Source organism: Leucoraja erinacea, chromosome 11, assembly GCF_028641065.1.
Source record: "Leucoraja erinacea ecotype New England chromosome 11, Leri_hhj_1, whole genome shotgun sequence".
Taxonomy (NCBI): Eukaryota; Metazoa; Chordata; class Chondrichthyes; order Rajiformes; family Rajidae; genus Leucoraja; species Leucoraja erinaceus.
The window spans coordinates 59,963,208-59,987,610 of NC_073387.1; the positions used below are offsets into that span (position 1 = coordinate 59,963,208).

The following is a 24,403-nucleotide window of genomic DNA, read 5'->3' on the forward strand; positions in this document are numbered from 1 at the left end:
GGTCTTCTTGTAGCCTGTAATGTTCTTCATCCCGCTCCACACATCCCTCATGTTGTTCTGCTGAGGTTTCAGCTCCAGCTTCCTCCTGTAGTCGTCCTTGCCCTGTCTCAGTCTCGCCTTCAGGCTCCACTTGTCTCCACTTGTTTCACCTCCTCCCTGTCACCATTCCTGAAGGCCTGCTTCTTCTGGTTGAGAAGGGCCTTTATGTCACTGGTGACCCAGGGCTTGTTGTTGGGGAAACAGTGTACATTCTCCTCAGGGACAACATTATCCACACAGAACTTTATGTAGTTGGTAACACAGTCCGTTAAGTCCATCAATGTCCTCTCCATGAGGTCTACAGAGTGCGTCCCAGTCTGTGTCCTGTAGAGTGCCATAGGCCTGTGACCTCCTCCTCTCTGACCTTGTGGTCACAGGCAGCCTCTGGCCATTGGCTTATACCTGGGTAGGAGGTGAACCAGATTGTGGTTGGATCTTCCCAGTGGAGAAGCTCTTTAACATTGGCGTACAGCAGGTCCAATGTATTCATATCCCTGGTGGGACAGCCAACAAACTGAGTGAAAGTGGGAAGGGTGTCGTCCAATGTTACGTGGTTGAAATCCCACACGATAGCGATGAAAACACTCAGGTGTTGAGTCTGGAGTCTGGTGGTGACGTCACTCACGTGCAGATGATTGGTGGATGGCGGAATGTAAACAGCCATCACAATAGTGTGTGAGAATTCCCAGGGCATATAGTATGGACGGAGACCCACAGCCATCAGTTCAATGTCCGGGCTACACACATGCTCCTTAACCATGATGTGACCAGGGTGCACCATTTGTTGTTAACGGCAATAGCAAGTCCTCCACCTTTACACTTGCCACTCTGTCTGTAGTCCCTGTCCGCCCGAACAGTCTGAAAGCCGTCCACACTTGTGTTGAACTCAGGGATGTCCTCGTGGAGCCATGACTCTGTGAAACACATCACACTGCTCTCATGGTATTGCCTCTGGGTCCTCACTAGTGCAGCAGCTCATCCATGTTGTGAGGCAGCCATCTCACGCTCCCCATTGTGATGGAAGGCGAGTATGACTTGTACCTCCTTTACTCCGCACGTCACTTTACTCCCGCCCGGCATCCCCTGTATTTCCTCCTCAGTTCCTTGGGGATTTCTGATGTAGCCCTGGGGAAGCCAGGCGGTCAAGCCAGTCGAGGCGGGCGGTCGGTCCAGCAGTTTATCCCTGGTGTAGACAACAAAGAGACCAGCTCCTGATTGTTGCAGTGCAGAGACAGAGAAACGCTGAAAAAGTTTCTCCTCAACGAGGAAAGAGATTAAAAGTTTCCTCACCACAACATGGTGCAATAAAATAACTAACTAACTACAAAAAATAATATCATTAAAAAAAAATAAAAAATAAAAATAAAATAAATAAAATAGGAATTAAATAAGTGAAAATAAAGGAAAAGGCAGTCGATTGTTGGCTGGTTGCTGTGTGCACAGCGTCGGAACCGTAAAAACCCGTGTTTTGATGCTGTGGTTTGAAATAATACCTCCTCCTCTGCAGGCAAAACACAGATAGATAAAGTTCAGTGTAGCTGGGAAGTGAGTGTTCAACATTGAGAAGGTTAATGACACATGCGATAGCCCTCCCCCTTCCCCAGTGTCAGTGATGGGTGCAGAGTGTATCATCAGCTCCAGCAGTTCACCAGGTAACCAGCGATCACCGTGTACCTGTGAGTGTTGGGACGGTGACCCTTCAGATCAGCAGGCCCAGTGTATTCAGCAGCAAGTCATTAGCACCACTGATGTCACCTACTATCAGTGATAATATGGAGCAGTATTGGAGAGAATGGACAGACGGTGTTTCAGGTCAGGACTCTTTGTCCATGTACGTCCAGCCCCTGTATGCCTCTGCGTAATGTTCCCCATTAGAAAGGCCTGATTTATACATTCCCTCCATAGATGCTGCCCGATCCGCTGAGTTCCTCCAACACTTTGTTTTTTGTTCAAGACTTTAACATCTGCAGTTCCTTGAGTCTCCAGAGATAGTTTCCCAGGATGGAAAATCAAATACTAGACGATGCAGATTTAAGGTGAGAGGGGTAAAGTTTAAAGGAGATTTGCGGGGCAAGTTCCTTTACACAGAGGGTGTGAATGCCTGGAACACACTGCCAGGGGTGGTGGTTGAGGCAGATACGATAGTGGCATTGAAGAGACTTTTGGATATGCAGAGAGTGGAAGGATATGGATTATACACAGGCAGATAGGAGTAGGTCTTGGCATCATGTACTATGTGCTAGTGTCAACCCTTGAATTACAAACTACACTCATCACCTGGTGTTCTTGTGGATCACTCCCACAGTTTGACTACGTGTGACTACTAGTGCTGGAAATGTTATTACCAGTTGAGATCAAGATCTCACTCTCCAAACGAATAAGATTTAAAGTGATGCGTCAACTTGGACTCCAGGGGTAGATTGTCATTCTTTCAAAGTAATTCTCCTGTGTGATTGGAAATTTTGATGTTTAATGTTTGAGTTTTGTTCAGTCGCCTTTAACATTGACAAAGTCTACTCTTCCCTTGACCAAGACCGTTCGTTGTCCAGCATAGGATGTGTGGAGGTCAGGAGTGCAATTTTATCATCGACTGATGCTTGAGGTTCTGATTTGTATTTGCTAAGTGACTGTTGTGGTTGGGTTGGACTGAAAATTGTCACTCGAGATGTTTCTTCTGCTTGGACAACTTGTTGCTAATTGAGTTACCCTGCTCAGTGATCTCAGGTGAAGCTTGACTGATGATTAGACCAATTGTTCTCACTTGATCCTCACTCTCCACAGAATGTCTCTTCAGGCAAGGAATGTTGCTCATTGCAAGATGGCGTTGTGTTTGCTGAAGGCCGACGGTGTTTGATGGTCGACATTCTGATGGGCCAGACTCATTGCTACTTGCAACTGGGATTCCTGTGGGGATTAACTGAATGTAATATCTCACCTGTTGAGGATTATTACTGAGCGATATTTTTTCTCTCATTCGAACAGGATCAATGGTGATGGTCGCTGAATACTTTGGTCTTCCATGCATGGTGATGTTTGACGTTAGATGTTCTGTTTGAGTCTGCGGGTCAACTACCCGTCGCTGCCTTCGTGTAAGATAGGGGATATTACCAGCTGACCTTTCACCTTCAGTTTGACCAGAAGGGGCAGCAGCAGATGGGGGGTTTCCTGAAAGTCGTGGAAAGTTTCTCTTGGGAGGGTTGTTCAACATTGGATGTTCTAGTTGAGTCGGACCAGCATTTTCCAATGTAGAAGATGCCAGAACATATTTTCTTCTCGTTGAACTTTGAATTTCTGATTGATGAATATTGAAATTGGATGGATAATGGTCTGATGTGCTGGGATATTCATTGACGAGGCTTTGATCTGTCGGATCTTCCAAGTTATTTTCCATTAAACTTACTTGCACACCATCATGGATGATCTGCTGTTCCAGTTGTGAAAGGTCAGTAGTGCTCAACTGCAGAAAGTCCATTAAACTGGGATCATTGCTGCTTGGCCTTAAACCCCATGCCTTGAGGATCGAGCCTGGTTCCACCTTGAAAGCTTTTGGCTCAAAGCTACTGCCGAGTGTCATTAGGCGACCAATCAGGCCTGGATTATCTTTGATTGACATTCGCCTGCCCTTTAGTATGTCACTAGACTGGGCCAGATCTACAGAGTTTTTATTGTCAGCATTGTGATTGAACTTTTTCTGTTGTCTTTCCACAGCTGAAGAGCATTCATTAAGAACAACATACTCACTGACAGATTGCAGAACCCCTCCAGTCCTCGGGTCTTGGTGAAATGCAGCAAATGCTAAGTAATTGTTGGATGTCCCCTGGGTAGATGGAAACTCATCAGGTTTGCTTGTGCACTTGCTACCACTTAGCGTTTCATCTGATCCACTTGTGGGCAACTTGCTCTTCCGGCTTGACAGTAGAACCCCCATCACACTGATGTTGCACTGGCTCAATTATCACCTAGACCAGAGCACTGAGAGACTTTTACAGATGGACCTTCACTCTTCCCATCAGAATCATTGACCAAACTGCAGGTCTGGCACGTGGAAGATGGTTGGTTCATGGATTTCCAAGTTAATCTAGTTTTGTCAGTGACGGACAGCTGACGATGTGCTGTGCTCTCTCCGTCTATAAATCTGACTCGCCTTGACTCACTATGACAACGATTATTTAATTGATATGTTTTCTACAAATTGGATTTTCACTAACTAAACTGACCTGGTCAAGCAAGAGCTTATGTTTGTCCGGATATTTGGTTATTGGACTTTTCTTTCAGACTGAATTCCATAAAGTTAAGTTTGAGGTTGTGTTATCTGATGTTTATAGTCAATGTTGGAAATATACAGATAAATATCAGGTTTTATTCAAAGTGAAGATGGGTGGTCAGATTTGGATATTAGGTAATGAAAATTCACCTTCCTTTGAACCAATTTCAAAGTGATTGTTGTTTTTGACATGAATATTCCCGAGCGGGTTGTTCACTGAATTTTCAGCCTTCTGACTGGGTGTGATTGATTATAATTGCTATTGTACGCTCTGTAGAATGGGCTTTGACCCTGGCAGTTGTTGGAGGGACTTTTGAATTGAGATTGATCTTGGTCCTTTTGTTAGTACGAAATTATCGCCAATTTGACTTCACCCCACCCATCAATGCAGGAGAGTTAGTCTTCCATGTTCTGCAGGACAAGAAGGATTTTATTAACTGATAGTTCATGTTCAAGTACAAACTTATACTGATCAATTAAACTTCCATTTAATTTAGGATTATCACCAACTGCATGGCTGCATTTCTTTTAGATTTTTTGGAAGTGGAAATAGGAAACAAATTAAGGATGATCAGGCCATTGCTTTTAATATTGTTAAGCTGGAAAGAGTGTAGAGAAGATTTACAAGGATGTTGCCAGGACCTGAGCTATAGGGAAAGGTCAGACAGGCCAGGACTTTGTCCGTAGGAGCTCAGGAGGTCAAGGGGTGATTTTATAGAGGTGTATGAGATCTTGAGGGGAGTAGTTATGGTGAATGGACAGTCTTTAACCCAGAGTAGCGAATCAAGAACCAGACAAAGGTTAAGGCGAGAGGGGAAATATATAAAACATAAGAAGTAGGTGCAGGAGGAGGCCATTTGGCCCTTCGAGCCTGCACAGCAGGAACCTGAGGGACAACATTTTCATGCAGAGGGTGATGGGTGCATGGAATAAGCTGACAGAGGAGGTCGTTCAGGCAGGTATTGGAACAGCATTTAAAAGACATTTGAACAGGTACATGGAAAGGAAAGGTTTAGAGTGATATTGGCCAAACAGCGGGCAAATGGGACATCTCGGTCAGCATGGACATTGGGTTGAAAGGCTCGTTTCTGTGATGGGTGACACGATGACTGTCTCTAATATGGTCATTCATGCCCATTTATTTTACAAGTGATATTTCACAAAACGAACGATTAGATTCCATTCATAATATATATTTATTCAGGCATTCTACATTACTGATCCACTGAGGCAAGAGAGCTTTGTGTATTTAACATTAGTGGCCGTGGGAACAAGTTATTGAGGTATTGTCACCAGCACCACTACACAGCATCTGAATGTCAGGTTAGTTGTTCTGAGTTGTGTGTTACATAGATACATAGAAATTAGGTGCAGGAGTAGGCCATTCGGCCCTTCGAGCCTGCACCATCATTCAATTTGACCATGGCTGATCATCCAACTCAGTATCCTGTACCTGCCTTCTCTCCATACCCCCTGATACCTTTAGCCACAATGGCCACATCTAACTCCCTCTTAAATATCGCCAATGAACTGTGGCCTCAACTATCTTCTGTGGCAGAGAATTCCACAGATTCACCACTCTCTGTATGAAAAATGTTTTCCTCATCTTGGTCCTAAAAGATTTCCCCCTTATCCTTAAGCTGTGACCCCATAGTTCTGGACTTCCCCAACATCGGGAACAATCTTCCTGAACAATCTAGCCTGTCCAACCCCTTAAGAATTTTGTTCAAGAAGGAACTGCAGATGCTGGAAGATCGAAGGTACGCAAAATTGCTGGAGAAACTCAGCGGGTGCAGCAGCATCTATGGAGCGAAGGAAATAAGCGACGTTTCGGGCCGAAACCCTTCTTCAAATTAAGAATCACCTTAAGAATTTTGTAAGTTTCTATAAGATCCCCCCTCAATCTCCTAAATTCTAGCGAGTTGGAGCAGAGAGGTCTGGACACTGCAGGCCCAGCCCTCTAAAGTAGAAGCTGGTAATTGGTAGCATAGTTACTGCAGTGAACCAGCAAAGGGGGCAGGTGGTTGAAGGCAATTTCACAAGAGTGAGGGTGGTGGATGTATGGAACGAGCTGCCGGAGGAGATGATTGAGACAGAAACTATAACAACATTTAAAAGACATTTGGACAGGTCTATGGATAGGAAAGGTTCAACGTGTGACACCTTATCACTGGCTCCCACCAGTGCCACCGTGTGGTCAAGACTGGACTGCCGGGAAGAGGCCCTAGTCAGTGCCTCTACCTGAATAAGACTGAGCGGCTGGGGCAAGCCTGAGATGCCAGTGACTCTTGCCCACAGACAACGAGGGATGGCGCCCACACACAGAGGTATAGACTGATCCACCAGGATAATCCAGAGACTGCCCGTCCCGCCTCCTCAAGCCCAAAGCTGAGCCGCCAGGTTATACCTGAGACTGCTGTGCCTCTTCCTGAAGGCATGGATGAACTGCAGGGAGAAGCCTGAGGTCGCCATGCCTCCTCCTTGGAGACCAGGAGTGAGCTGCTGGGACAAGCCTGAGATCACCAGCACCACTACACATGCACCCTGATGGTGTGGGACAGTGCCCCCATGTGGTTCTGGACTTAACACCACGTGAGTTCACCCGACTGCGAGTGTCGCTGTGGTCACTACCAAACCTGGCGTCAGTCCCAACGCCACAAGAGCCACGCTTGGGCATGTGGGACTAGTGTAGATGGGGCGCATTGGACGGCATCGACCAACTGGGCCAAAGAGTCTGTTTCCGTGCTGTACGACTTTAGACATTCGCATATAATACTGACCAAGCTTCATATATATCCCAGACCACTGGGATAAAACAGTGATTTACAACAAGTTGAGAGATGAAAAGAGTTATTATTCCAGGCAGACATAGGTAGTAGGCCCCCCTTGGTCATGACTGACCATGGCTGATGCATCCTGGTCGGATGCAAGCCTGGGCGATCGATGTCATATGGAGGACAGGCTGTTGCCCATGCAGCACATCCCCCCTCTCCACGTCGCTGATCGATCCAAAGGAACAGCAGGGCCGTTACAGTTTGGCACCAGCGCCGTTGCAGGAGCTGCCAGAGCGAGGTTGTGGACAACGACGAACTGCCTTAGGGGATCCAACTCTGGATTTTCTTGAGGTTTACTCCTGGAGCCTTTTCCATGACTGGATATGGCCACAAGACAGTGGAGGTTTTAAATCAGAGCTTTCCCTCTCCTAGATGGACTGCCTTCCCAGGCTGACAAGGCCCATCTGCCCGAGACTCGTGGGGGCGAGAGTGTCTACCTTCCCGTGCAGGTCTATAGCACCTGCCCACTGCCCACAGGTCTATAGCACCTGCCCACTGCCCACAGGTCTATAGCACCTGCCCACTGCCCACAGGTCTATAGCACCTGCCCACTGCCCACAGGTCTATAGCACCTGCCCACTGCCCACAGGTCTATAGCACCTGCCCACTGCCCACAGGTCTATAGCACCTGCCCACTGCCCACAGGTCTACAGCACCTGCCCACTGCCCACAGGTCTATAGCACCTGCCCACTGCCCACAGGTCTATAGCACCTGCCCACTGCCCACAGGTCTATAGCACCTGCCCACTGCCCACAGGTCTATAGCACCTGCCCACATGTCCATAGCACCTGCCCACTGCCCACAGGTCTATAGCACCTGCCCACTGCCCACAGGTCTATAGCATCTGCACAAGTGGGCAATGGGCAGACAGACAATGGCAAATATTAGGAATACATCAAACAAGGGTTTTGCCATGAAATCACCATGAAATGACCTGAATCTGAACGTTTGTTTGTCAGCACTGTACATCAGACAGACGGTTTAACAAATGTGCGAGGATTGGTCCCCACACTTTGAAAATGTTAACAACAGAATTGTCCCAAATTCCACCTGCAGCTTTTCTCAATATTGAAATGCACAGCACTCTTCCACACCAAAACAACTTTTCTACAAACATCACAAAGCATGACATGTCCTTGAAATGATTGACTCATTCACAAATCGCCCAGTTTATGACTTGCAACAAACAGACAAGATTAAAGTTGTAGAAAGCAACTGCATATGATGGTTGAAAACCGTAGAAACTAAATGCTGGAGTAAGGCAGCATCTCTGGATGGAAGGATTGGGCTAGGTTTCGGGCCGAGTTGGGTCTGAAGAAGGGTCTCAACCCGAAATGTCACCCATTCCTCTATCCAGAGATGCTGTCTGTCCCGCAGAATTACTCCAGCATTTTGTGTTTAGACAAGGTTATGGTCATGAAGTGAAAAGGAAGTTGCATTTGATAATTTTTTTCTGATATGGAAAGGGTCCTTTCATGGGAAAACATTAAGCATGTCCAGGGTGTCTGTGCATTATGTCACTATCCAACACACACACATGTAACAATGATGCCCAACACTCTCACAGTGTAGTGACACTGCCCAACCTAGACAAAGTTTGGACGGGCCATGACAGGTTGAGTGGGCAGGCAGTTTAATGTGGATAAATGTGAGGTTATCCACTTTTGTGGTAAAAACAAGAAGGCAGATTATTATCTGAATGGTGTCAGATTAGGAAAAGGGGAAGTGCAAGGAGACCTGGGTGTCCTTGTACATCAGTCACTGAGAGTAAGCATGCAGGTTCAGCAGGCAGTGAAGAAAGGTAATGGAATGTTACATCGAAACATAGAAACATAGAAAATAGGTGCAGGAGGAGGCCATTTGGTCCATCGAGCCAGCACCGCCATTCATTGTGATCATGGCTGATCGTCCCCAATCAATAACCCGTGCCTGCCTTCTCCCCATATCCTTTGATTCCACTAGCCCCTAGAGCTCTATCTAACTCTCTCTTAAATTCATCCAGTGATTTGGCCTCCACTGCCCTCTGTGACAGGGATTTTCACAAATTCATGACTCTCTGGGTGAAAACATTTGTTCTCACCTCAGTCTTAAATGGCCTCCCCTTTATTCTAAGACTGTGGCCCCTGGTTCTGGACTCGCCCAACATTGGGAACATTTTTCCTGCATCTAGCTTGTCCAGTCCTTTTATAATTTTATATGTTTCTATAAGATGCCCCCTCATCCTTCTAAACTCCAGTGAATACAAGCCTAGTCTTTTCAATCTTTCCTCATATGATAGTCTCGCCATCCCAGGGATCAATCTCGTGAACCTACGCTGCACTGCCTCAATCACAGGATGTCCTTCCTCAAATTAGGAGCAAAACTGTACACAATATTCCAGATGTGATCTTACCAGAGCCCTATACAACTGCAGAAGAACTTCTTTGCTCCTATACTGAAATCCTCTTGTTATGAAGGCCAACATTCCATTAGCTTTCTTCACTGCCTGCTGTACCTGCATGCCAACTTTCAGTGACTGGTGTACAAGGACACCCAGGTCTCGCTGCACCTCCCCCTTTCCTAACTTAACCCCATTGAGATAATAATCTGCCCCCTTGTTTTTGCCGCCAAATTGGATAACCTCACATCTATCTATATTATACTGCATCTGCCACGCATCTGCCCACTTACTCAACCTGTCCAGGTCACCCTGCAACCTCCTAACATCCTCTTCACAGTTCACACTGCCACCCAGCTTTGTGTCATCTGCAAACTTGCTAGTGTTGCTCCTAATTCCCTCTTCTTGGGGCACTCCACTCGCCACTGCCTGCCATTCTGAAAAGGACCCGTTCACTCCTACTCTTTGCTTCCGATCTGCCAACCAATTTTCTATCCACGTCAACACCCTACCCCCAATACTATGTGCTCTAATTTTAGTCACCAGTCTCCCGTGCGGGACCTTATCAAAGGCTTTCTGAAAGTCTAGATACACTACATCCACTGGCTCCCCTTCATCCATTTTACTTGTCACATCCTCAAAGAATTCCAGATTAGTCAAGCACGATTTCCTTTTCATAAATCCATGTTGACTTGGACTAATCCTTTTACTGCTATCCAAATGCCCCATTATTACCTCTTTAATAATTGACTCCAGCATCTTTCCCACCACCAAAGTCAGGCTAACTGATCTGTAATTCCCCGTTTTCTCTCTCGCTCCTTTCTTGAAAAGTGGGATAACATTAGCTATCCTCCAATCCACATGAACTGATCCTGAATCTATTGAACATTGGAAAATGATCACCAATGCGTCCACTATTTCTAGAGCCACCTCCCTGCAGACCCTGGGATGCAAACTATCAGGCCCAGGGGATTTATCATCCTTCAGTCCCATTAGCCTCCCCAATACTATTTCTCGCCTAATGAAAAATTCTTTCAGTTCCTTCATAATGAAAGGATTTGAGTATAGGAGCAAAGAGGTAATTCAGCAGTTGTACAGGGCCCTGGTGAGATCGCACCTGGAGTATTGCGTGCAGTTTTGGTCTCCAAATTTGAGGAAGGACATTCTTGACATTGAGGGAGCGCAGCGTAGGTTCACGAGGTTAATTCCCGGGATGGCGGGACTATCATATGATGAAAGAATGGAACGACTGGGCTTTTATGCACTTTAGAAGGATGAGGGAGGATCTTATAGAAACATATAAAATTATTAAGGGATTGGGCACTCTAGATGCAGGAAACATGTTCCCAATGTTGGGGGAGCCCAGAACCAGGGGCCACAGTTTAAGAATAAGGGGCCGGCCATTTAGAACTGAGATGAGGAAAAACTTTTTCACACAGAAAGTTGTGAATCCGTGGAATTCTCTGCCTCAGTGGAGGCTGACTCACTGGATGCATTCAAAATTAGAGTTAGATTTAGCTCTTAGGGCTAGCAGAATCAAGGGATATGGGGAGAAGGCAGGAACAGGGCACTGATTGTGGATGATCAGCCATGATCACATTGAATAGCGGTGCTGGCTCGAATGGGCCGAATGGCCTGCTCCTGCACCTATTAACTATGTATCTGTGTATGACTCAATTTCAGGTCTGTGCACGTGGATATCCTCAACAATCCTCTGGAGGGAATGTAGACTGCTTTTAAGATTCTAGAAATGATGCGAGGCGGTAGCTACTTAAAGCAGGCAGGAATTGGAAAAGATTCCCCATTTACCACTATTGAACTCCCTTTAGCCCAATGCATGCATAAACTCATCACATTGTAAAGTTTGACATCAGGAGAAGAATGGAGAGCAGAGGAGAGACAAGACTTTGCGTTCCATCACAGTGAGGAGGAGATTCACTGTGATGAATGTTTGTGTACATTGTGTTGGTGTGTGTCTTGGTTCCTTTCTTGTATGACTGCAGAAACCAAATTTCGTTTGAACTTCATTTAAGGTTCCAATGACAATAAACGGTATTGTATTGTATTGTATTGTATTGTATTAAAAGATCAAAAATGTGATGCTTAAGGCTTCATCTGAGCTAAAGGATTCCAAAGATTCACCATCTGCCTCAGTATTTCCTCCTTGCTATGTCATATATGGTCTCCCTTTCATCTGAATCAGTGTTGCATCTGTTGTGGAACCTCCACGTAGGTATACACCTCCTAGCATCCACCCTGACAGTCTCCCTCACAACCTTATGTTTCAATAAAATCAACTCTTTTCTAATCTCTAACTAGCCTGACCTGCTCAGTTATCTTCATCCATCAATTCCTTCTAATATACCTTATCTACACGGACTCAAAATTAATCTTTCCTTTACTATGGAGACCAAACATGTTTTGTTCTCCGTGCAGTCTAATACAAACCCTGTAAAGTTGCATTAGGACGTCGCTGATTTAACTTACATTTTAATCATCCATTTCCTGTGAGAGTAACAAGCTGAGGGGCTTTCAGGCAGAGAAAGTTGATAACCAATAGGGGGAGGGTTTGGGTAGGACGTATCTGAGCACTCTTTGTAAATTGACAGTGTTTGTGACCTCACTAGTTTCTCTCGGGCCACAGTACACCCGACTTGCTTGCCTTTATAATAAACATTTTCAGTCTGAATGAAATGGCATTCTTTGGACCGATTGATGGTGTCTGCTTAGAATTTACAGGTGAACAGAAGCTCAGTAGTTCTCTCCGCCTCTCACTAAATTGAGCAAACATTTAAATTACATGATGGTTACACAAAAAAGCTGGAGAAACTCAGCGGGTGCAGCAGCATCTATGGAGCGAAGGAAATAGGCAACGTTTCGGGCCGAAACCCTTCTTCAGACTGATCGGGGGCGGGGGTGGGTGGGGACAAGAAAGGGAAAAGGAGGAGTAGCCCGAAGGCTGGGGGATGGGAGGAGACAGCAGGGGGACTGAGGAAGGGGAGGAGACAGCAAGGACTAACAAAATTGGGAGAATTCGATGTTCATGCCCCCGGGCTGCAGACTCCCCAAACGGAATATGAGGTGCTGTTCCTCCAATTCGGTGCTGCTCCTGCTGGCCATGGAGGGAGACCCGGGATAGAGAGGTCGGAGACGGATTTCTGCAGTGAAGTGCTTGCCACCGGGAGGTCAGCTTGGTTATTGCAGAACGAGCGGAGGTGTTCGGCGAAACGATCGCCCAAACTCCGCTTGGTCTCACCGATATAGATCTGCTGACATCTAGAGCAGCGGACGAAATAGATGAGGTTGGAAGAGATGCAGGTAAACCTAAGTCGCACCTGGAACGATTGCTTGGGTCCTTGAACGGAACCAGAGGGGGGAGGAAGGGACAAGTGTTGCAGTCTTGCGGTTGCAAGGGAAACTCTAAGAAGGGGGTGGACCAGAGCTGAATAATCAGTTGACAAGGGAGTTATGGAGGGAGCGCCCTTTGCGGAATGGCAGATATGACCAGAGATGCAGTGCAGTCAGATAAGCGAGTGGTGGGTTCACGTTATTGTGTGGCGATTCTGACGGAGGATTACTTTTTGTATGGGGCGGCTGGTGGGGTGAAAGGTGAGGACTAGGGGGACTCGGCCCTTGTTGCGAGTGCGGGGATGGGGAGAGAGAGCAGTGTTGCGGGGTATGGAAGAGACCCTGGTGCGAGCCTCATTTATTGTGGAGGAGGGGAACCCCCGTTCCCTGAATAGTGAGGACATTTCAGATGTCCTGGTGTGGAACGCCTCATCCGTGGAGCAGATGCGGCGTAGACGGAGGAATTGGGAGTAGGGGATGGAGTCCTTACAGGAAGCAGGGTGGGAAGAAGTGTAGTCCAGATTTAAATTACATGATTCGGGTTAGTAACATACTAAGCAGCAAATGAGCTCTTTGTCCAAAGCTCAGCCCTGGTCAGTTCACCACATCAGTGGCTTCAGTGCTCATTCAGTACCATTCTGTAACCTGGGGGACAAAGTGGCAAACAGCCTTACTGCTGGCTTACTCCAGCACTTTGTGTCTTATTTTGTAAACCAGCAGCTGCAGTTCCTTGGGTCTAGAATATAACAATTCATCTGTCCTGCTGCATGAAGCTATAAATGAATATTTCTGCAGTAAACTTGCAACAGAGCCTGTGTTCCAATCACGATGATTCTTGCCGGTCCTAACGTGTGAATTTCATTACCTGGCTAAAGATACATGGGCAGTCTGCTAATCATGAAAACAAGTAGAAAACATGTAAGAAACTAAGATGCTGGCAAGTCACCAGCACCTGAAGACTGATGTTTCAGTTTAAGAAAGTCACTCTAAGAAGGATGTGAATCACAGCTGAATAATCAGTTCCATACCTCTACATTTGAGTCAACGCCCCATCAAAATGTCAGGATGACCAGATGGCAGTCACATAAGCTGTGTTTATTTATTGTGAAGATTCTTCCTGTCTGATGAGTCCGGATGTTTTGTTGCGACATCTGGGAACATCAGTGGGGCAAGCTCCATCTTCCCAGGCATCTTTGTGTGACGGTGATCTGCCTCCATACCAATCCCCGAGTGTGGTCTCTGTACCTGGGGTGTCAGCAGTGATGCCTGACCCCACAGGCAAGTGGCTGCCCGTCAATTGCAAGGGGCAACAGAGGGGAAGGAATGGGCCAGTGGGCTAGTGGAATCAAGGGATATGGGGCGAAGGCAGGCACGGGTTATTGATTGGGGATGATCAGCAATGATCACAATTAATGGCGGTTCTGGCTCGAAGGGCCGAATGGCCTCTCCTGCACCTATTTTCGATGTTTCTATTTCTTTGGAGTGTGGGAGGAAACTGGGGCACCCAGAGAAACCCCATGTGGTCACAGGAAGAACATAGAAACTCTGTACAGACAGCACCAGTAGCCCGGATTGAACATGGTGCTCTAAGGCAGCAGCTCTACCCGCTGCACCACTGTGCCTTCCATCAAGCTCAAATGGGTTCATACTGACTGCTTGTCAAGGATGGCTTGGATTGGCTTGAAGTTAGACAATGTCTTGCCCTTCATATTTAGCTCTACATTATTAATATATATTAGCAAAAACTAGGGACCTCGGATTCCCTGTGGGACATTGTCAAAAGCCTTCCTAAAGCACATCAAATGCACTTTCCTCATTTAATCTTTGTTCTACTTTCCAGGGTTGAGGATAGTTAGATATAAATTATCAACAAATCCATGCTGACTATTCCTGATCAATCTGTGCCTAGCTATATGAGGATCCTGTGCCTTTCAATATGAAGGGAGAGCCTAGGATTAGAGGTCATAGCCTCAGAAGTAAAGCATGTTCTTTTTGGAAGGAGATGAGGTGGAATTTCTTTAGTCAGAGGCTGGTGAATCTATGCAATTCTTTGCCAGAGAAGACTGTGGAGGCAAAGTAAATGGATATATTTAAGGCAGTTATTATTAACGCGTTAATAGTATAACTTTAAAAAAGAATTCCACCACCGGGGCAAAACCGGGGGGGGAGGGGGGGGTGCCACTGTCGGTCGTTCATTTGTTCATGCCACTGCCCGCTGGTTCAGTCTTCCTCCAAGTCTATTTAAGAAAGACTGCAGATGCTGGAAAAAGGCAACGTTTCGGGTCAAGACCCTGCTTCAGACTGATGTGGGGGGAGGCAGGAAAAAGCAAGGTAGAGGCGGAGACAGTAGGACTAGAAGGAGAGCTGGGAAGGGGGAGGGGGAGGAGAGAGAAGACAGGGGTTATTTAAAATAAATGTTGATACCGCTGGGGTGTAGACTACCCAAGCAAAATACCCAAGCTTGTCTCCTCACTAGATTTACTGCTGGCTCCAGGCAAATCTGAGTTGATCTGTGCAAGGCATTCATTGATGCTGGAATTCCACTGTGGAAATTGGAAAACAAATCTCTCAGAGGTTTTTTAGAGAAATACACAGAGGAACATATACCAAGCGAGTCACCATTATGGAAAACTTCAACATTGTTGTGCAGAACATTAGAGATGAAGTTGCATGCAACAAATTATGGATCTGAATAGACAAGACAACTGATGCTGTGGGGAGATATGTTGCCAATATGGAAGCAGGTCAACCATCAAAGGAATATTTGTTGACATCGGAAGTATTGGAGAAGTCAAACAACTCAACTATTGCTCAGTTGTATACATCTTCACTTGCCGTACTTTGGCCAGAAGGTATAAACAACGAGAATGTTCTTCTGTTTGTGACTGATGCAGCTCCGTACATGAAAAAAGCTGCTAGTGCTCTTAAAGTTTTATTCCCCAAAATGTTGCATTTGACATGCTTAGCTCAAGGACTTCATAGAATTGGCAAGCACATATGTAGCTTGTTTCCAAATGTCGATCGCCTAGTTTCCAATGTCAGGAAAATCTTCCTCAAAGCACCATCACATGTTCAAGGAAATAGCACCCGAGATTCCACTACCTCCTCAGCCCGTTTTGACTAGGTGGTGGGGTACATGGCTGTCTGCTGTACTCTACTATGCTGCAAATTTAGAAAAGATAAAATAAATCGTCAACTGTTTTGAAGAAGAAGAATCTGCTGCAGTCAGGATTGTCAGTGAAATCATGCAGAAGAAGTCCTTCCAACGCGATCTTGTGTTTATTGCTTCCAATTTTGAAAACTTCCCAGAAGCTATCACTTCTCTTGAGAAAAGTGGCAAAACTTGCAGGTTTTCAACAAAGTAACTGACGATATTCATAAAGTTCCTGGCGATGTAGGTAAAGACATACAAGGAAAATGTGAGAGGGTGATTTTAGCTAACAAAGCTCTTGAATAAATACGAAACATAGCTAAAGTTCTCAATGCACAAGTTGTAATGCACAAGATATCGACATGAATATAGAGTCTGTAGCTTGTATCAGGTATGCACCAGTGACCTTAGCTGAGGTAGAAAGAGGTTTTTCACGACTGAAGCATATTCTATCTGACAGGTGGCATAGTTTAACACCAGACAATTTGAAAAATATACTAGTAATTATGTGCAACCAGGCAACTTTGGTCATTTAATGTAGTATACCTTTATATTATTATTTTTAACCATATTTTGGTTGTGGAAATACATGCCTCTTTATGCCTTTTTTTGTTCAATAAATGCCCTTTTCATGCCTTTTTTGTCATTTTATTTTGCCGTTTTGCCTACCTATTTCAGAGTTTTTTGGCGCCTAAACATCCTGGCTCTACGTATGATCTTATTAAGATTTATATTGTCCATTGTCATATTAATTCCAATAATTTGACATGGCCAGAGTTGAACTAACTGGCTAATAATTACTTGGTTTACACCTTGTCGCTTACCCCTGTGAAACAACAGCACCGATTTAGCAGTCCAGTTTAGTTTAGTTCAGATATACATCATAGAAACAGGCCCTTCAGCCCACCGCATCCGCGCCGACTAGCAATCACCTGTCCTCACTCCAGCAGGTTGAAAAACTAGTCAGGTCCTCTCTGATTACTCCCTTGGATTGTTGAACACATTTCTAACAATTTATCAATGATTTGGATGAGAACGTACAGGGCAAGATTAGCAAGTTTGCTGATGATACAAAAGTGGGTGGTTTTGCAGATAGTGAAGATGGTTGTGAACGATTGCAGCAGGATCTGGATCTAGGAGTACAGGTGCATGGATCCTTGAAGGTGGAGTCACAGGTAGATAAAGTGGCCAAAAAGGCTTTTGCCACTTTGGCCTTCATCAGTCAGAGTATTGAGTATAGAAGTTGGGAGGTCATGTTGCAGTTGTATAAGACGTTGGTGAGACCGCATTTAGAATATTGTGTTCAGTTCTGGGCACCATGTTATAGGAAAGATATTGTCAAGCTTGAAAGGGTTCAGAGAAGATTTACAAGGATGTTGCCAGGACTAGAGGGTGTGAGCTATAGGGAGAGGTTGAGTAGGCTGGGTCTCTATTCCATGGAGCTCAGCAGGATGAGGGGTGATCTTATAGAGGTGTACAAAATCATGAGATGAATAGATCAGGTAGTTGCACAGAGTCTCTTGCCCAGAGTAGGTGAATCGAAGATCAGAGGACACAGGTTCAAGGTGAAGGGGAAAAAATTTAATAGGAATCTGAGGGCTAACTTTTTCACACAAAGGGTGGTGGGTGTATGGAACAAACTGCCAGAGAAGGTAGTTGAGGCTGGGACTATCCCAACGTTTCAGAAACAGTTAGGCAGGTACATGGATAAGACAAGTTTGGAGGGATATGGACTAAGCATGGGCAGGTGGGACCAGTGTAGCTGGGACATTTTGGCCGGTGTGGGCAAGTTGAGCCAAAGTGTCTGATTCCACACTGGATCACTCTATGACTCTATCCATTCCATATGATGTAAACTCTTCAGGAGGAGTTATTTTACGATGTTAAACTAACCAATACTTCACATTTGTTTGTTTGAACTGTTGCAACACATTGTTAGTGGCTTTAGTGAATGCAGTCATAAAGAATTCATTCCTTACCATGACCCCAGAGTATTGGTCGCACGCAGCAACGTTTCACCAGTTCTCCTCGTGTTCCTCATGAATTTACTAGACATTTCTGCGCTTCCTTTGCTTTTACTCGTCATTGCTTTCTCATACTCTTTCTCTTTAGAATTTTCCTTTTAAATTTGCTCCCACATTTGTTATACATGTTGGTCAGTGTGCGCAAGTTGTTTCCATACTTTATGTCATTTCCACGTTTCTGAATGATGTTTCGGCAAATACCAGTTTCTCACCCTGCCCTGGATCAAACAGCTTGTCATTCAGAAATGTGTGGAAATGTGATTACTCATAACCCTTCTCATGCCTCCCTTAAACCGCCTCTTAAACGGATAAACCTTCAAGTAATTGTTAGATCACTTTTTACTTTCGTAAACCCAGCTTTTATCCCAATTTCACCTTTATTTTCTATAAGTCAGCCTGAGCAGTATATCGGCAGTACAACAAATCAATCCCCTGCTGAGTGAAGGGTTGTATGCATCGATCCCCTGCTGATTACGCTGAAGGAGTGAAGGGTTATAATGGCAGTGGCAGTGTGAAGAAGCCAGATTTGTTTCCTGATGTCTAGAAGGTTGAGAAGATGTCTCCAATCACAGTGCTGAGTAAATTTACTTTTCCCATTGGAAGTCTTTAGACTTTAGTCTTTAGAGATATAGCTGGGAAACAGGCCCTTCAGCCCATCGAGTGCGTACCGAACAGCGATCACCCCGTACACTAAAACTATCCTACACACTTGGGACAATTTTACCATTTTTACGAAGCCAATTAACCTACAAACTTCTACATCTTTGTAGTGTGGGAGGAAACCGGGGCACCTGGAGAAAACCCACGCGATCACAGGGAGAATGTACAATAGACAATAAACAATAGGTGCAGGAGTAGGCCATTCGGCCCTTCGAGCCGCCCCTTCGAGCCATTCACTGTGATCATGGCTGATCATCCACAATCAGTATCCCGTCCCTGCCTTCTCACCATACCCCTTGACTCCGTTATCGTTAAGAGCTCTATCTAAATCTCTTGAAAGCATCCAGAGGATTGCCCTCAACTCCCCTCTGAATCAGAAAATTTCAGATTCACAACTCTCTGGGCAAAAAGGTTTTTCCTCATCTCTGTTCTAAATGGCTCTCCCCTTATTCTTAAACTGTGGCCCCTGTTTCTAGACTCCCCAAAGATCGGAAATATGTTTCCTGCCTCTAGCGTGTCCAATCCCTTAATAATCTTATGTTTCAATAAGATCCCCTCTCATCCGTCTAAATTCCAGTGGATACAAGCCCAGCCGCTCCATTCTCTCAACATGGCACTTGTGGCTAAAGCGATCAGGGGGTATGGAGAGAAGGCAGGTACAGGATACTGAGTTGGATGATCAGCCATGATCATATTGAATGGTGGTTCAGGCTCGAAGGGCCGAATGGCCTACTCCTGTACCTATTTTCTATGTTTCTATATTTCTATATGACAGTCCCGCCATCCCGCGGAATTAACCTCGTGAACCTACGCTCCCTCAATAGCAAGAATGTCCTTCCTCACATTTGGAGACCAAAACTGCACACAATACTCCAGGTGTGGTGTCACTAGGGCCCTGTACAACTGCAGAAGCACCTCTTTGCCCCTATACTCAACTCCTCTTGTTATGAAGGCCAACATGCCATTAGCTTTCTTCACTGCCTGCTGTACCTGCATGCTTACTTTCATTGACTGATGAACAAGAACCCCAGATCCCATAGTTCTTCCTCTTTTCCTAACGACACCATTCAGACAATAATCTGCCTTCCTGTTCTTGACACCAAAGTGGATAACCTCACATTTATCCACATTAAACCGCATCTGCCATGCATCTGCCCACTCACCCAACCTGTCCAAGTCACCCTGCATCCTCATAGCATCCTCCTCAGAGTTTACACTGCTACCCGGCTTTGTGTCATCTGCAAATTTGCTAATGCTACTTTTAATCCCTTCATCTAAATCATTGATGTGTATTGTAAATAGCTGCAGTCCCAGCACCGAGCCTTGTGGCACCTACTGGTCATTGCCTGCCATTCTGAAAGGGACCTGTTAATCCCTACTCTGTGTTTCCTGTCTGCCAACCAATTTACTACCCATGTTAGTACCCTACCCCCAATACCATGTGCTCTAAAATCCCTTCATCTAAATCATTGATGTATATTGTAAATAACTGCGGTCCCAGCACCGAGCCTTGTGTTCCCCCGCTAGTCATTGCCTGCCATTCTGAAAGGGACCCGTTAATCCCTACACTTTCTTTCCTTACAAACTCTGTACAGATGGCACCCGAGGTCAGGATCGTACCGGGATCTCTGGCGCTGTGAGCAGCAACTCTACCGCTGTGCCACCGTGATGCCTGAGGTCGATAGTCAGAGGGCACAGAGTTAAGGCACTAGTTAAATATCCAGAGGTTGCACAAGGGCAGAGAGCAGGGTGTGGTGGGCTTGGCAGTGGAAACAGGCTCAGCTGTTGGCTTGAAGAGAGTGTAGAATGGATATCTGGAGGAGAAGGATTGGAAGAAGATCCTTTGAGCTACCACTTAGGTGTGAGTGCCAGGAGTTGCTGTGATAGAATGGTACCATGCATTGCAGGTAATTACATTGTCTCCATCTTAGAAAATCCATCCCCACCCACTGCGTTTGGCAACTCCCTGAGACATGGCCACTAACTGTGGGAAGTCGGGTGAAGATGTAATCCCACCCCAAGTCTCCTCTTCATTTGCAGGAAGCAAAGAAATAATGATTTGTGATGCACAACAGCTAAAGATACGACTAGATTGCAGTGACCAGTGAGGTTATAGAGCAATATCCATGCCAATCATAATAGCAAGATTATCTAATCTCCTCTGCCTGTATATCATCAATATCCCCCCATTCCCTGCATATCCATGTGCCTATCTAAAAGCCTTTTAAAGGCCACTATCATATCTGCCTCCACCACCACCCATGGCAGTGTGTTCCAGGTACCCACCAATGTCAAGATTGGCTTTTAGACTGAAATTGCTTTGTCAGACTAACTGGCTTGAATTAAACATGAAATGTAACACTCCATCAGAGAGGAATTCTGGCTGCCCATGATTATGTTTCTAATAAGCAACTGGAAGCAATCAGTGCAGCCATACCACATCTTCCTGGAAACACATACGTCACTGTTGCCTTTGGGAAAGAGAGGGAGACCAGGAACGCTCTGCATTGAGTGAAGGCTCCTCCATCATTTCCCTCTCTTACTCAATCAGGTACTAACCCAAGAACATCTCAATCTGATGAACTTTCAGTCACCCTTACTTCTGTATTGACCCTAACAGGGTGACTCATGGCTCCCATCCCAGCCTCGTCTGGGACTTGCTGAAAAAGTTTACCAAAAATACTTCAAGTGTGACACATGTTATGGCTCAGAGTTAGTGATTGAAAATTGCAAAGAAAATGAGCTTGACCCAGGACCCAGCTATAGGCAGTGTCCCCACATCCAAAGACCCAGCTTGTTTTACGAGGCATTGGATACGGTCATGAACAAGCTGTACAAAACCAAGACAGTTCCGGGACAGTACTCCACAGGTCCCCAGGCTGGTTATTGGCTCATGGTTGATTCTGCTTCCCAGGAAACTGTCAGTCTGGGATCCTGTCTGCTCGAACATGATTTACAGAAACGTCATGCCATGGGATAAAGGATTTCTGAGCTAACCGTATCACAACATTAAGCTGCATCTGTACTGAAAATTGCATTGTCATCTCATTGCCACCTCCAGGGCTGCAGCCAAGGGCAGCAATGTGAAGCAGCTACATGCCTCCATCATAGCAAGCAAACATGTGACAACACAACATGTCGGTCCCTAAGCAGGGTCTTTATATCCCTCCAGAAGGTGTGGGAGACCAGACCAGCCTCACCAATGCAATTCATAACCGGACAGGGAGTTCAGAGGAAGCTACCGAGAGTGATAGGAACATAGACCTCCCCTCGACCGGCAGTGTTGAGAGAAATGGTGTTGATGGGTCTCTGGGTAGTGGTGTGTGGGGGAGGATGAGCTTGAGGAGGAGAAGTCTCACCAAGCACCAACACTGTCATGAGCCAGATCAGCCGAATGTTTCCAGGATTTAAAATCTGGGTCAAGACCAGAGGTGGTGCTACAAATCGAGAATCGAGAGGGGCCGTATATCGGAGCTCAATGAATGACGGCAACGGAAAAGGTGCTCGAGTTTGTACAACTCTAGCTGGGCAATGCTCACGAGAATGTCCCGTCATTGCAAAGGCCATACATTCACTGAATGATTCAGCAATTATTTCATCAAAAGAAAATATCAGTGCCAGGAAGTGAAGATTCCCTTGTGGTTTGCATCTTGCAATAACCTCCTTCCTCTGGGAAATCAACCCCCCAAACCACAAAATCAACGTACCCGCCATCTGAGCACAACACCCTGCAGACAGCTGTGGAACGGGATTCTGCCGCCGCTGGTGTGCGTGTGAGTGAGAGGTCGGCTGTGCGTGGAAGGCCAGCACTGGAGTCTCCACTGTAGGAGAATAGAGACGGGTGGCAGGGCCAGTTCATGATGAGGGCTGGCAACAGTAAACCTGGCCTTATGTGAACTCAGGCCAGATGATGCAATAATGCACCATCAAACCTGAGCATGATGTGAAATGTTTACTGAAACCTGACAACAAATGGTGAAACAGCCACTGCTGAGAGCAGCCTGTAAAGACATCAAAGAGTTCAAGTGACTACAAGAGGTAGCATCTCTGGATTGAAGGAATGGGTGGTAATTTTGGGTCGAGATCCTCCTACACATTTCGTCTGCAAAGGCATTGTTAGTTTCTGACACGACAAAGATGTCCTGGATTAGATACAAGGTGATGGTTGTCAGTCTTGGATCTGAACTGCACTGACACATGCAGCTTGGAGCCTGAACTTCGGGCAGCATGCAATAGGCATGGACATCACCATGACCGGGTGGTATAGATCCTTTCCTAAAAGCCTCCTTCAGGTGGCAGCTCCAACTGGCGTTTAAAGTTTCACCAGAAACATTGCAGCCAAGGTGCTGCTGACAAGTGAAAGGAGCTGCTTCCAGTTATGGGAGAGAGGCCTCCATGGATCATGCAGCACTGACTGAGGCCACCAAGTCACAACCACTAAGAGTTAGATAGAGCTCTTAGGGAGAGCAGAGTCAGGGTATATGGGGAGAAGGTAGGAACGGGGTACTGATTGTGGATGATCAGCCATGATCACATTGAATGGCGGTGCTGGCTCGAAGGGCCGAATTGCCTACTCCTGCACCTATTGTTTATTGTCCATTGTCTATTGTCACCCCGTATGTCATTGGCCCTGAATGGTCACCCCCCTGCGGATCACCAGTCTTATCACTGCCTCTTCCACCCTCTCTCCAACCCAGGGATGGTCAGTATGTGGAGTGTTTCCCCGCACCTGGCTCCGTGTGGCTGTGCAGTAAGGCCAGCTGCTCAGGTGGCTCACCTGGCTCCGTGTGGCTGTGCAGTAAGGCTCACCTGGCTCCGTGTGGCTGTGCAGTAAGGCCAGCTGCTCAGGTGGCTCACCTGGCTCCGTGTGGCTGTGCAGTAAGGCTAGCTGCTCAGGTGAGGAACTGGAGAAATGCCTCATTCCCAGCACCATTCCTCAGAGCGGGGAAGAGTTAAACTATGTCCATAAATCAGTGTCATCGTCAAGTCCTACATTATTTGAAGATATTACTCATGATCAGAAGCGGCCGAACGGCAAACAATTCAGTCACACAGCAGAAGTCTGATTGTAATTAGAAACATTCCTGGTGTTAACCCAAAGGCATTTTAACTTCAGTCATAGCATCATCGAGTGATGCAGCGTGGAAACAGGCACTTCGGCCCAATTTGCCCACACCAGCCAACATGTCCCACCTGCCCGCGTTTGGCCCATATCCCTCCAAACCTGACCTATCCATGTACCTATCTAACCGTTTCTTAAATGTTGGGGTAGTCCCAGCCTCAACTACCTCCTCTGGCAGCTTGTTCCCACCCACCACCCTTTGCGTGAAAATGTTACCCCTCAGATTCCTATTATATCCTTTCCCCTTCACCGTAAACTTATGTCCTCTGGTTCTCGATTCCCCTACACTGGACAAGAGACTCTGTGCATCTACCCGATCTATTCCTCTCATGATTTTATACACTTCTATAAGATCACCCCTCATCCTCCTGCCGAGGTATAGGGTTCCAGCCTACTCAACCTCTCCCTATAGCTCAGACTCTCCAGCCCAGGCAACATCCTCGTAAATCTTCTCTGTAGCCTTTCCAACTTGACAACATCTTTCCTTGAACATGGTGCCCAGAAATGAACACAATACTCTAAATGTGACCTCACCAATGTTGAGCTCAGGCAGAGAGGGAATCTGAGACACAAAGAGATGGGT

General features: G+C 46.1%; 1 protein-coding gene across 1 annotated transcript; it reads right to left on the minus strand.

Annotated features, from left to right (window-relative positions):
• Nucleotides 1-1,949: 1,949 nt before the first annotated feature.
• On the minus strand, nucleotides 1,950-23,497 carry LOC129701867 (uncharacterized). Its single transcript, XM_055643355.1, has 2 exons — nucleotides 22,406-23,497; nucleotides 1,950-4,714 (listed from the first exon to the last, which is right to left on the minus strand). The coding sequence occupies exon 2, from the start codon at nucleotides 3,965-3,967 to the stop codon at nucleotides 2,696-2,698; it is 1,272 nt and encodes a 423-aa protein (XP_055499330.1). The 5' UTR covers nucleotides 3,968-4,714; nucleotides 22,406-23,497; the 3' UTR covers nucleotides 1,950-2,695.
• Between the last annotated feature and the right edge of the window lie 906 nt (nucleotides 23,498-24,403).